This window comes from Bos taurus, chromosome 4, assembly GCF_002263795.3.
Source record: "Bos taurus isolate L1 Dominette 01449 registration number 42190680 breed Hereford chromosome 4, ARS-UCD2.0, whole genome shotgun sequence".
Classification (NCBI taxonomy): Eukaryota; Metazoa; Chordata; class Mammalia; order Artiodactyla; family Bovidae; genus Bos; species Bos taurus.
The window spans coordinates 76,242,048-76,254,670 of NC_037331.1; the positions used below are offsets into that span (position 1 = coordinate 76,242,048).

The window sequence follows — 12,623 nt, forward strand, 5'->3', positions numbered from 1 at the left end:
GGGAAGACGGGTGTGGAGCTCTGAGCAAGTCAGGTGACATTCGAGTCCTGAAGGGAGGAGAAGGGGAGCCAGGAAGACACCAGACAAGGTTCCCCAGGCAGAGAGAACAGCAGCTGGTACTGCTGTGATTTTCGCTGGGTACAGAATGCTTATCTTTCTAGTTCAGCTTTTGAATAAGCCAGGCCACTGCCTGGTGGCCTCCACGGTTTCTGATGAGAAATCTGCTAGAAACTTTATTAAAGTTCTATTTTTTATTATTAAATTATTTATCTTTATTATTAATCTGATGAGAAACTTTATTAAAGTGCTTCTCTCCTCCTGCTTTCAAGATTCTGTCCATGTCTTTGGCTTTTGACAGTTGGATTATGATGCGTGCAGCTGTGGTTCTCTTTGAGTTTATCTTATTTGAGCTTCTCTGATGTAGTTAAGTGTTCTTCACCAAATTTGGGACATTTGGGGCCACTGTTTTTTTCAATTTTTCTTCCCCTTTTTCTCTTTGCTCAGACTCTCATCATGAGTGTGTTGCTACGTTTGATGGTGTCCCTCGGTTCTCTGTTCATTTTTCCTCATCCTTTTCTTCATTCTGTTCTTCAGACTAGATAATTTCAAATGACTTATCTTGAAATTCACTGATTCTTTCTTCAGTCTGCTCAAATCTGCTGTTAAGCCCCAGATGAATTTTTCATTTTATTTTTCACTTTTGAAATTTCTATTCAGTTGTTCATTTACATAATTTTTACTTTTTTATTGGTATTCTTTATTTGATGAGAAATCACTCTCATATTTTCTTTTAGTTTCTTAGACATGGTTTGTTCTTTGAACACATCTACGATAGCTGATTTTAAAGGTACTGCCAAATAAGTTCAATGTCTGGCCTTCCTCTGGGATAGTTTCTATTGACCTCTTTTTAAATATACTCTTATGTAAGCCATGCATTCCTGTTTTTAGCTTGTTTCATATGTTTTTATTGAGAACTGGGTAATATAACACGGCAACTCTGAAAAACATATCCCCCTCAGGGTTTGTTGCTGTTACTGTTTATACTATTGCTTCTTTAGTGACTTTTCTGAACTAATTCTATAAAGTCTGTATTCTTTGTTACGTGACACTACTAAAGACTTCGCTTCGTTAACTTGGTATAGTGTTCAGTTAATGACTAGACAGAAATTTTCTTAGATGTTCGGAGCAAATAAATTTCTCAATCTTTGACAATGGTGTGTATGTGAATGTTGGGACATGCTTTCAACACTCAGCCAGGCCATACTGGGCTTGGACATAACAGGACTGTAGACAGCCCAATGAGATGTCCATATTTGGGCTGTAGAAAGATGTCACTGAATCCTGATGGAGGGTAGCCAGGAGGGCTATGGTGTAGCTGGCACTATCTGTGACAGCGAACCTCAGCTTCCTCTCCTGTCTCAGGGCTGTCCTGCCTGCACCAAGCACACTGGCCCACCACAGGACACGTGCTTAGTCGCTCAGTCGTGTCCAACCCTTTGCGACCCCATGGACTGTAGCTCACCAGGCACCTCTGTCCATGGGGATTCTCCAGGCAGGAATTCTGGAGTGGGTTGCCATGCCCTCCTCCAGGGGATCTTCCCAAAACAGAGATCGAACCCAGGTCTCCCACATTGCAGGCGGATTCTTTACCAGCTGAGCCACAAGGGAAGCCCAAGAATACTGGAGTGGGTAGCTTATCCCTTCTCCAGCGGATCTTCCTCACCCAGGAATCGAACCGGGGTCTCCTGCATTGCAGGCAGATTCTTTACCAGCTGAGCTATCAGGGAAGCCCATCATAAGACTTGGACAGAGATTTTTCAGCAGCAAAGGGGAGCAGTAACTTGTCACATCTGTATTACCATTATAGGAGAGGAGAGGAAGAGAAAGGCACTTGGGTGCTCCGTGCACGTGCCCACCTCTACCTGCAGCCCCAGAAGACCCCTGATGTCTGATGCTTTCCTTGATGTATGCAGATGCTCTGCCCTGGCAAGGTGTGCCCTGGATTATTGTGGTAGTCTGGTCTTCTCAGCAGGGCATTTGGTCACTAAATCGAGTTCTTACCCAGTAACAAAAGGTAATGTGCAAAGTGGAAAGGTCTAGGCAGACATCAGCATCAGCCAATCCTAGACTAGCTTCAGCCCTATCACTCACTGGCCAGGGAGTCCTGCACACTCACCTCACTTTGCTGAAGCTCAAGTTCCTCATCTATAAAGTAGAGGTGACAGTGCTCATGGATATCAAGGGTGTGATGATATTAAACAGAACCAAGTGACCTTTCCTGACTGGGCTTGAACGTTGGCCTCACATATCAGGCCTTAATCCCATTTGGCTTCACCATCTTCTGTAGGAAGACAAAACTGGTCCTTATCAAGAGACATAACAGTGGGAGTGAGTGCACTCACCAGACAGCTGTTAGCCACACCAGCCCACACACAGGAGCGCTTGGACCCTGACAAGGACGGGCTGGCAGCAGTGGGCCTTGGCTCATTCAGACAAACAAGCACCAGCTCGTGGGGACCCAGTCTGCAGCACTCGACACAGACAGAAAGAGGAATTTCTTATCCTTTTGTGTCCACAGGGGCTCAGTGGGCAGGGAGGCCTGACACCAACACCCAAGAAAACCAGCAAAGACCACAAGGAGAGAGAGTGCGTGGGTCCTTCAAACCATCATTTCCTACCTGACACTTTTGTCAAGTATTACCCCAGACAGGAAACACTGCTATTCTAAGTACCTTTAAAGGCAATGCATGATTTAATATAATAAATTACATTTTAACAGAATCTTTAAAAACAAATTAGCAAACTTTAGAGTGTCCAGGGAAAGTTGGTTCATTCCAAGGGCTCGGTTTCCTCACCTATAAAATGGGAATAACCATCTCTACCTCCTGGGGCTGCCAAGAGATAAACAGAGTAAAAGAAACACCTACCCCAGAGCCCAGCACGAACTAGAACAATGCTCAGTTATTAACCTGATACAGGCAAATTCCCAGTTCAACGGCCACTGCCCAAGTCTGGCTAAGGGACAGAGTTCCCATGCTCTCCAGACAATACAGGAAACAGAAGGTGAAGAAATGAGAAATAGCTACTGTGAAATGCATCACCCGAGAAGCCCACCCACACCGCTTGTGGGAACTGCTTCCATGCTGGGCAAGTGCTCACCTGGGCTCCTGACCCACACCTGCTCCCTCCTTCCCCAAAATCAGGGTCCTCTGCTCACCTCTGCCATCACCGCTTCCCCCTCCATCACCTCCACCTTCACCATCACCTCCCACCTCTACCACTACATCCACCATCTTTTCCACCTCCACCATCATCACCCTCCTCTGCCATTACCTCCTTCTCCTCCACCTTCTCGCACCTCCTCCATCACTCCCCACCTACAACATTATCTCCACTTCCACCATCTCCCACCTCCTCCATCACTTCCGCCTCCCCGATCACCCCTCCCACACCTCCATCACCTCCCACCTCAGCTCCCCAGGCCCATCACAGGGCCAAACTAGCGCCAGCTCTACCTCACGTTGTCATGCCGCTGGATGTAAATCTTGTGGAAAATCCTCTCAGGGGGCTTCAGGAAGTCCTCCTTCATCTCCATGGCAACATTCCGAGGCAGGAGGCTCATGAGCAGCCGCTCCTGGACAGAAGAGACAGGCTCCTGTGACACAGCAGCTCCTCCCTGTGATTCCTGGACATGCCCAATCCAGTGACCTTGGTGCCAAGGAGCTGCCCTCCACGAGGGGCCCCAGAGCCTCCTCACACACAGCCAGCACATGGTTCAGCCGCATGGTCCCTGCCCAGCCCCAGAGCCTTGGTGGGTTGTGCCCAGGCCTGGACTGTCACCACACAGGTAACTCATTCCCAGAGCACTGGGCAAGCTTGCTGGGGAGAGCTCACCATGTGCCCCAGCTCCAACGAGTGGGGGTCACAGGGAGGAGACACCGCTGCCTCCAACCAGGCCTGTCCAGCCTCACTCCCCACACCACCACCCAACACAGCCTCAAGAGGGACCTCAAGGTGGGCTGCCCATGCCCATCAACAGACAGGAGCCCATGTTCCACAGAGATAAGTGACTTTGGATACAATGTGGCATATTCTCCTGGTCTTGTCTTCTGATCACTCCCAGACCTGCAGGAGTCAAAGGTTCTCCACCCCCAAGAGTATGGACCGAATGCCTGGGCTAATAAGCCACAGGAGCCACGCTGCCCCCGGGGGCTCTGTCACCCTTTCTGGACCTTGGTTTCCTTCTCCAGTCCCCATCTCTCCTCCTCATGACGGATCCTTCCCTGGCCTCAACCCCACCGGTCACACCGTGTCTGAGAAACCATGTTCTAGAAACCTGGGGTGAGACCCCCACTCCTCCCTTTGTCCCTTTCAGAGCCCCTCGCCAACCACACACACTCTGCTTTGGAAAGAAAATAAAAGTGCAGAATTTAGATCCTGCCTGCAATCAAGTAAGACTTCCTACTTACAGGGGTGGACGTGGGGCAGGGAGGGGGCAGTAGTCCCTCCCTCACTCTCTCTCCAGTAGCACCCCCCAACCCGGCTGGGCCCACAGCCCCTGGGCCCTCAGTCTGCTCAATGGAGGAGGCTCAGAAGGGGCCACGTGGATTTCTGGCATCTCCCACTTAGACCAGGTGGCCAGGTGCAGTCCCCAGGACCTGAGACCCTCGTAGACCCCAGGTCTACCCCGCAGTATGAGACCACATCTCTGCCTGGGAGCAGCTGCTCCCCCACGTGACATCCTCTGGAGGGCAATCACAGCAGCAGCAGTGACAAGAGTCACCAAAAGCACTGCCACCTCCAGGAAATGGCCTCAGGGGCCTGGGGTAGGGGTGTGAGGGCTTTACCCCCTTGGCTCCAGATCATAAAGTTATTTTAAGATGGGAGAATGTATCTGATGCATAGGAAGAGTCTCCCCAGGTGACACATCCCCACATACACTTTGGATGGAGGCCAGGCCCAGCCCCACCCGGCACCAGGTGGAGCTCAGTATGTGCCCCCAGGAGAACCAGGCCTGGTCTATGTGGGGTGGTGGGACCCACTGTGGCCCCCACATGGCTCGAGGCTGGACAGACCCCCACACTCAGGAGGAACATTGCAAGAGCACAGCACAGCGGGAGAGGCCCCTCCAAGATGGAAGTACCAGTCTAAGTGAGCATGTGAGAGCAGCCTCGGGGACAGAAAGTCCCAGTGCCCAGGGCGTGGGAGCTGGTGTGTAAACTGAGTGTAGACAGGACCTGATCATCCCTTCCTTAGCAGCGGGGCCTCTGGGGACAAGCCTGAGCACCACCCGTGGACAGGAGCCTCTGCAGACGAGCCTGCGGTCCCAGAGAGTACTCGGCAGGGGGCTCACTTGGGCCACCATCAAAGGACCACCTGGAAGCTTCCAGAGATTGTCACTGCCCTGCCCTGAGGCAAGGTGGGAAAACATAAGCAGCTCGATGACAAGGCAGGCCACCCTGGAAGGGCCCTGGGAACACGCAGAGCCCTCTCTGCTGCCCCACATCAGGGGCGTCTACAAGCCCAGGCCCCTCAGGCCACCTGCCAGTCTAGGGGCTCAGGGTGCACCCCAGAGCCCCATGCAGGGGGGTCTCAGGGAGAAGAGTCCCAGGGCCTGCAGGACAGCTGCCTGGCCTCCCATCCCGACTCTGCCTCTTCCAGGGCCATTAGTTAAGCTCTGTCTCAATCCCACCCTGTCTATCAGGGTGATAACCACACCAACCTCCTCAGCAGGGTGTTCTGAGAAGGGGACAAACACCTCAGGCCCTCGCTGACCCACAGGGGTCCCTATCTTGTATCACACCTCCCAGCACTTCCGATGACAGCTCTTCACGGCTTTGCTCTTCTGTCTCCTGCGTCTTTTAAATCTGTCACCTGCTCTTGGAAAAGCACTCGGGTGTCACCCAAGTCAAATCAAGCAAGGGAAATTGTCCTCCCCAGTGCCCGCCTCACGCCTTCCTTCACCGTCTCACAGCCCCAGAACCGACCACTCTCCCTGAGCCTCCCCATCGGTGTCCTGCTGAGGAGAGCCCTCCCCTCTCTCGGTCTCTCCATCACCTCAGCTGTCCTGCACGACTTGGAGTTAGAATAAGGAAACCAGGGCAGCCACCAGGAGGGAAGGACTGAAAAAGCAGAGGGACGCTGACTAGCCCGGGACTTCAAGAGGAAATCAGGGGGCAGGTACGGAGGGTTAGGCCAGGTGCTACTGCAGCCCAGGGGTGCACACCCAGCGCAGCGTGGGGTGCCGAGACAGATGGCTGGGTTAGCACTGTCCCAGGATCCCTTCTCCACCACTAGCACCACAATCTAGCCCCTCATTCTCATCAGGGGACTTGAAAACCTGGAATGAAAGCTGTATTGTCCAGCCTCCTGTTCAACTAGATGTGGCCAAGGAGATAGGAGCTGAAGAATCAAGTGGAAATTTCTGGAATATTCCCTAAAGGCAGTTTGTTCTTCTTCCCTCCTTCTGTTGCTGGGGATACAGTCATGATGGCTGGATCTGTACCAACCGTCTTAGTTCAGGAGGAGGAAAGCTACACGCTACCAATGGCAGACCATTTAACTAGATGGAGACTGTGTTGTGAGGATTGCATGGGTCAGATCTGCATCACTGGCCATAAAGTGCCAGGCCTGCAATACGTATGTAAGAGAAAGAGTTATCTCACTGCATAAGCCACTGTCATATGAAGTTCCTAATAGCAGGCTATATTTCTGACCAAGGGCTGAGCATTAACTCCATCCACAAGATTAGTGATAGTGCCTGAAGCCAACACACATTAATAATCAAGACTTGAAAGTACACAACCTCGCCCACAGGGAGCAAAGCAGCCAGCCATCTGAAAAGATCAAGTGCCCGTCCCTGATTAAAAACAAAAAGCAGCAAACAACTTAGCTGGCTGACATCATAAAGATTATACCTGAAATCCACATCCAATTCCAAACCCAGCCCTCAAGCCTCAGGCAGCAATAAACATTACATTAGAAGCAGACAGCTACATGATGAGTTCTAACTAGTGAAATAAGACACAAAGCCAGAAATCAAAGGGACAAATTTATAAATATGAATCATACAAAATATCCCAGCATTCTATGAAGGCTATATAAAAACCTCAATTTTATCTTGATTATCAAAATGTGACTTAATATATTAACCTTAATAAACATTAGATATTTAAACAACAATTATGAAGACTGTTTCTGAAAAGATGGAAAAGCACTTTTTCCTATTCCCCCACTAAGTACACAAAAAGTCCTGGACATTACATATAAAACAGTCATCTGAAGGCTCTTAAAGGCAGAGGGAAGGAGGCAGAAACCTCTGTGCAAGGGATGGTCTGCAGGTAAGGGCCTGGACTTTCTTTTTGCCTTACATACCCCAGACTGGGTGCTGGAAGGTGGGTGCCCCAGAAATGTCAACAGGCACAGCAGTAAGCTCCAACAAATTCGACCCTCTCTGACTAAAAGATCAGGACAGGGGTAGCCTCAGGAGATGGAAACTGCTATACAATAATTGTCCCACTCCAGGCAAACCACTCCAAAAAATCAGCAAAGCTCCATCCTCCCCAGGCTGGGGTGCAGAGAAGCCATGCAGGGAACTCTGCCTGTGCTCGCCACCAGCTGGTAACACCCAGTGCACCCCACCAACCCTGCCCCACTGCATCAGCAGAGCCAAGGGCTTTCCTGCTCCTCCCTCCAAGTCAGAAGCCAGAACTCCCTCCTGCACAGCAGTAAGGAGGTACCCCCACCACCATAAGTCCCAACAGAGGCTCAGTATGGAACCTCGACTTGTACCTCAAGAAGGAAGTATTGAAGTGGTGGTCTCCACTTTCCCCTACCAAATGAAGTCATAGAAATAAGTTCAAATAAGACACAGAGTCCCACACACAATACCCCAGTTGTCCAGGTTCCAATCAGAAATCACTCATCATACAAAGAACCAAAACAATCTCAACAAATGAACAAAGGTTATCAACAGACTCCAACACCAAATGACAATAATCAGAATAACTAACAAGATTTTAAAGCCGTTATCCTAAGAATGATTCAATGAACAACTACAAATATGCTTGCAAAAGTGAAAAAACAGAAACTCTCAGCAAACAAATAAAAGATACAAAAATAATAAAATAAACAAACAAAACAAAACAAAAAAATAAAAAAAGAATCAAATGGAAATTTTAAAACTAAAAAGAAAAACCTGAAATAAGAAGCTCAACAAATGGGAACATCAGAATGGAGGGGACCAAGGAAAGTTTAGTGAACCTTGAAGACAGAACAGTAGAAATTGACCAAACTGAAAAACAGAGAAAATAGACTGGAAAAACAACAGAAGAGTAGAAACAACCCAGACATCCATCAATAGATGAATGGATAAACAGTGAGGTCCATCCACACAGTAGAATACTATTCAGCCATAACAAGGCATGAAGCACTGACCAATGCTACAACACAGATACACCTTGAGAACAGTATGCAAAGTTAAAGAAGCCAGACACCAAAGGCCACATACATATGATTCCATTTATAAGAAACTTCCTGAGCAGGCAAAACCATAGAGACAGAACACAGATTAACAGTGTCTAGAATAAGAAGTGACCACTAATGGGTACAGCTTTCTTTCTGGGGTGATTGAAAATTTTCAAAAAACAGATTATTATAATGGTTACACACCCAAAATATCAGAAAAGTCATTTAGTTGTTTTGAACTTTAAATTGAACTTAATAGTATGTAAACTGAAGAAGGCAATGGCAACCCACTCCAGTACTCTTGCCTGGAAAATCCCATGGACGGAGGGTCCTGGTGGGCTGCAGTCCATGGGGTCGCTAGGAGTTGGACACGACTGAGCGACTTCACGTTCACTCTTCACTTTCATGCACTGGAGAAGGAAATAGCAACCCACTCCAGTGTTCTTGCCTGGAGAATCCCAGGGACGGCGGAGCCTGGTGGGCTGCCGTCTATGGGCTCACACAGAGTCGGACACGACTGAAGCGACTTTAGCAGCAGCAGCAGCAGTATGTAAACTACAGATCAATAGGTTTTTTTAATTAAAAATAAATAACATCTATGGTGGTTTCTAAAGGTGCTGTGAATGAGTCAGATCTGTTTAAAAATCCATCCTATATCACTTTAAAAGAAATTTGCTTTCTCTTGATAGATTTCTTCACACAATGGGAAATCAAAATTGTCAAAGTTTCATTTATCTTGTTAGAATGACAAACTGAGTACACATTGCAAACAATTGCATGCAATTCTGGAATTATGACCTAACAATGGCATTTGAGGCATGTTAGGGACTTTGGAGTGGTGGCCGCTGCAGTCAGGGCAAGGACACTGATCTCAAGAGTCAGACCTTGCAAGCCCAGGCTTCTTGGCCAGGCTGTAGGGAGCAGTAGGGAGGAGGCCCCAAGGAGCTAAGGGGTGACCTTCAGAGGTCTCTCACTCCCTTCCCTATGCTCCCCAGCTCTGACAGGCTCAGACCTCAGGGTTAGACCGCAGTGGGGAGCTGTGATCACATGAGGCCCCCAAGTGGTCTCTGTCTGCTCCCTACCCCCACTCAGTGAAGCAGGTTGTCCAACTCTGCCCCAGCTCTCTCCAAGCTGAAGGATGACAAAGCTGCAGCTTACCAATCTGCCTGCCCTGACTGGAATACCCCACTGGGTGCCCCACCCCACCCCCCATTTACTGAGTGAAAGCCACCTACTGCTCCCCATCTCCCAGCCTCTACCTGGCAAACTCCTACATAACCTTCAAAGCCCCAATCAAATATTTCTATATTTCTTCCAAGGCACACCCCTCCCCCATGTAGCATGCTTCTCAGACCCCCCCCATCCTCCAGTTGGGCCTCCCCACAGGAGCCAACTGCTGCTGTCTCCCATGCAGTCCCACATTTGGCTGAGACCAGGTTCCCTCCATCCCAGGGTCCCTGGAGCCATAGGCCAAGCATTCAGATGTGCTGGGTCAAGGATGACCACCCCCCACAGAAATTCCAGCTGGGCCTCTCCCAACCCACTTGGCACCAAGAGGCAAAGGGCCTCAGGGCAGATACCAGTCATGAATGCAGAACTAGGGGGGCAGAAGCTGCTCCCCTGTGCATCTGTCTGACCTGCATTTCTGAGATTCTGCAATTCTGGCTCCGTCCTCCAAAATCATGAGCAAGGTTACCCTGCACTCTCACAAGGAGTTTCTGTCCTATGGATGATCAGCTTGGAACAACGTTTTCCTCAGAAGTTTCTATGACTCAGCTGTAGAACCACTGGGGTCTGATGATGACTTTGGGGCAAGCTTTTCAGTACTGAGTCAATCGTTTTAATGATCATAGGATGTTTCAGGCTTTCTTTTTCTTCTAGAATCAATTTTAGTAACTAACACCTTTCTGGGAATTTGTCCATTTTGTCTAAGTTTTCAAATATTCTGGCAAAAAAAAATTTAAAAACCTCTAAGTATTTCCCTCTTATCTCTCTTTAACCCAGCTTTATCTCTGTGGCTTGTGTATTCCCGTCCCTAATCATCTTGTGTCTGCTCTTTCTTCTTGGTCAGTCTCTCTAAGGCTTTTCTGTTTCAAAGAACCAACTTTTGTCTGAAACTGAAAGAGACCTATTAAAAAGGCCCTTTCACAGCCCTTTGGAATATTTTAACCCAAAACCTCTGTGTGAGCCTTTTCAATGGCTGAGGAGACATGGGCTATAAAAGGAGAAAGTGGGCCACGGCTGGTTTGGGGGGATTCTGGGCTGTGGCCTCTGCTGTTCTCACTTAGTCACTAGCTACTTTGTGACTCGCCTTATTATCCTTCCCACATCATTTAAATTCTTCAAGCCAGCCCCAGTTCTCAGATTTATAAAACAGAACAAGGTTCTTACATGCTCAGCTACGGACACAGAGACCTAAAATTAAAGATCTAAGAACCTAGAGGAAAGAACCCTTTCAGATCAAGCTCATTCATCTGTTCTGCCAAGACTAGGACAGGACAGAGTTGGGCAGCTCTGTGCAGGGGCCACTGTCTGTTCTGATTCCGGGGGCGGGGGGGTCACTTAAGCATACACAAGTCTCTCTTATAGGAGTCAGCCTCGGGGACACTGACAACTCAGGTAGCTACTTCAAAGCACAGCAGAGAACCTTCCAGAACGAGAGTGTGCCCAGTGAAGCAGATGGGCCCCGTGCCCATCCTCTCCAGCCCCTCTGCTCCTGCGGGCTGCATTGAGGGGAACCGACCACTTCAAACATTCCCACTGGTGAAAACGTCAGAGGAGGCCTTGCTCTGGGAGACTCATCTGGGAGACGAGTCTGGGAGACCATGCCTGCCCACATGTGCAGGAAGGAGGGCAGGAGATAAATACAAACTCAGATTTTGTAGACAAAGCAGATGGATTTCCTTTCAAAACAGCAACCGCAGGGCTAATTAGTTCTAAACAGTGTAGGAGGTGAGGGGATGTTCCTGATTACTGGAGCAATTATCACCTTCTTCTCAGGGTTGTCTTAAAAATCAGTGATTACAGGCATGGAATGCCCACGGGTCCTTCCGGGTTGAGAGCAGGTGAGTGGTGAGAGCTCACGGTGGCATCCTTCCCTACGACAGTCAGAGGCTCTCCCCAAGGGCTGTGATGAAGTGCACCCTGAAACCTGCACAACTAAATCACTTTGCTGAAACTATTTATAACACAGTATTGTAAACCAGTATGTGCACTTAGTCGCTAAGTCGTGTCCAACTCTTTGCGACCCTATGGACTGTAGCCTGCCAGGTTCCTGTGTCCACAGAATTCTCCAGGCAAGAATACTGCAGTGGGTTGCCATTTCCTTCTCCAGTGGATCTTCCTAGACCAGGGATCAAACCCATGTCTCTTGAATTAGCTGGCGATTCTTCATCACTGAGCCAACCAGGGAAGCCCCTATAAACCAACTACACTTCAATAAAAAGTAACCAATCAACATAGGCAAGAACAATGTTGGTGGCAGATTTATGCAGAGTGGGCACATCCCAGGGAGAAGACATCTCCTGGGGCTCAGGAGAAACATCTGCTTCAAGCCACGAAGCACAACCTTCTCCTGCCTACCTCTCAAAGCCTCCAACCGCGATAGCTCCAGGAGGATACTCACCCTGGAAGAAAGGAAAGAACAACCCACCAACATCTAGAGTATCTGCCCTGACCTGCCTCCAAGTCCTGCCTCCACACCGACCCCCCCAAACCTGCATCTGACCCACTGTCTGACCTGCTCGAACACATCAGAGGCCCCACGTCACATGCACATGGTCACATGTACATGCACGTCCTTCCACAAAGTGCAAAGCCCAGCCTCCCTCTCCAGCTCGGCCTCTGCGCTCAAGCTCCTCCCCAACTCAGCCTCGTTCAAGGACCCCACTCCCACCCCTCCAGCCCCAGCGCAGAGTCACCCCACCTCCTGCAGAGGCTGATAGGGGCATACCTGCCGTCACACGGGGGTCACTCTGGAGCCAGATACCCCAGTAACCCCTCCAGAACTGGGGTGCACCCCCAGCATCGCCTTCACAAAACTAGGCTGCACCCACCAACGTCCCCCCACATCACCCTGGGTGCCGCCTGATGGGGTCAGGGCCTGGAGAAGACTCTAGAAGCAGCTATGGAACTGGAATGCTCTGCGACTCGAGCTG

General features: G+C 49.4%; 1 protein-coding gene across 1 annotated transcript in view; it reads right to left on the bottom strand.

Annotated features, from left to right (window-relative positions):
* Window positions 1-12,623, bottom strand: part of ADCY1 (adenylate cyclase 1) — a 99,668-nt gene that overhangs the window by 67,959 nt on the left and 19,086 nt on the right. The window contains 1 exon segment of the mRNA NM_174229.2: window positions 3,516-3,634. Within this exon segment, the coding sequence (NP_776654.1) occupies window positions 3,516-3,634 (119 nt within the window).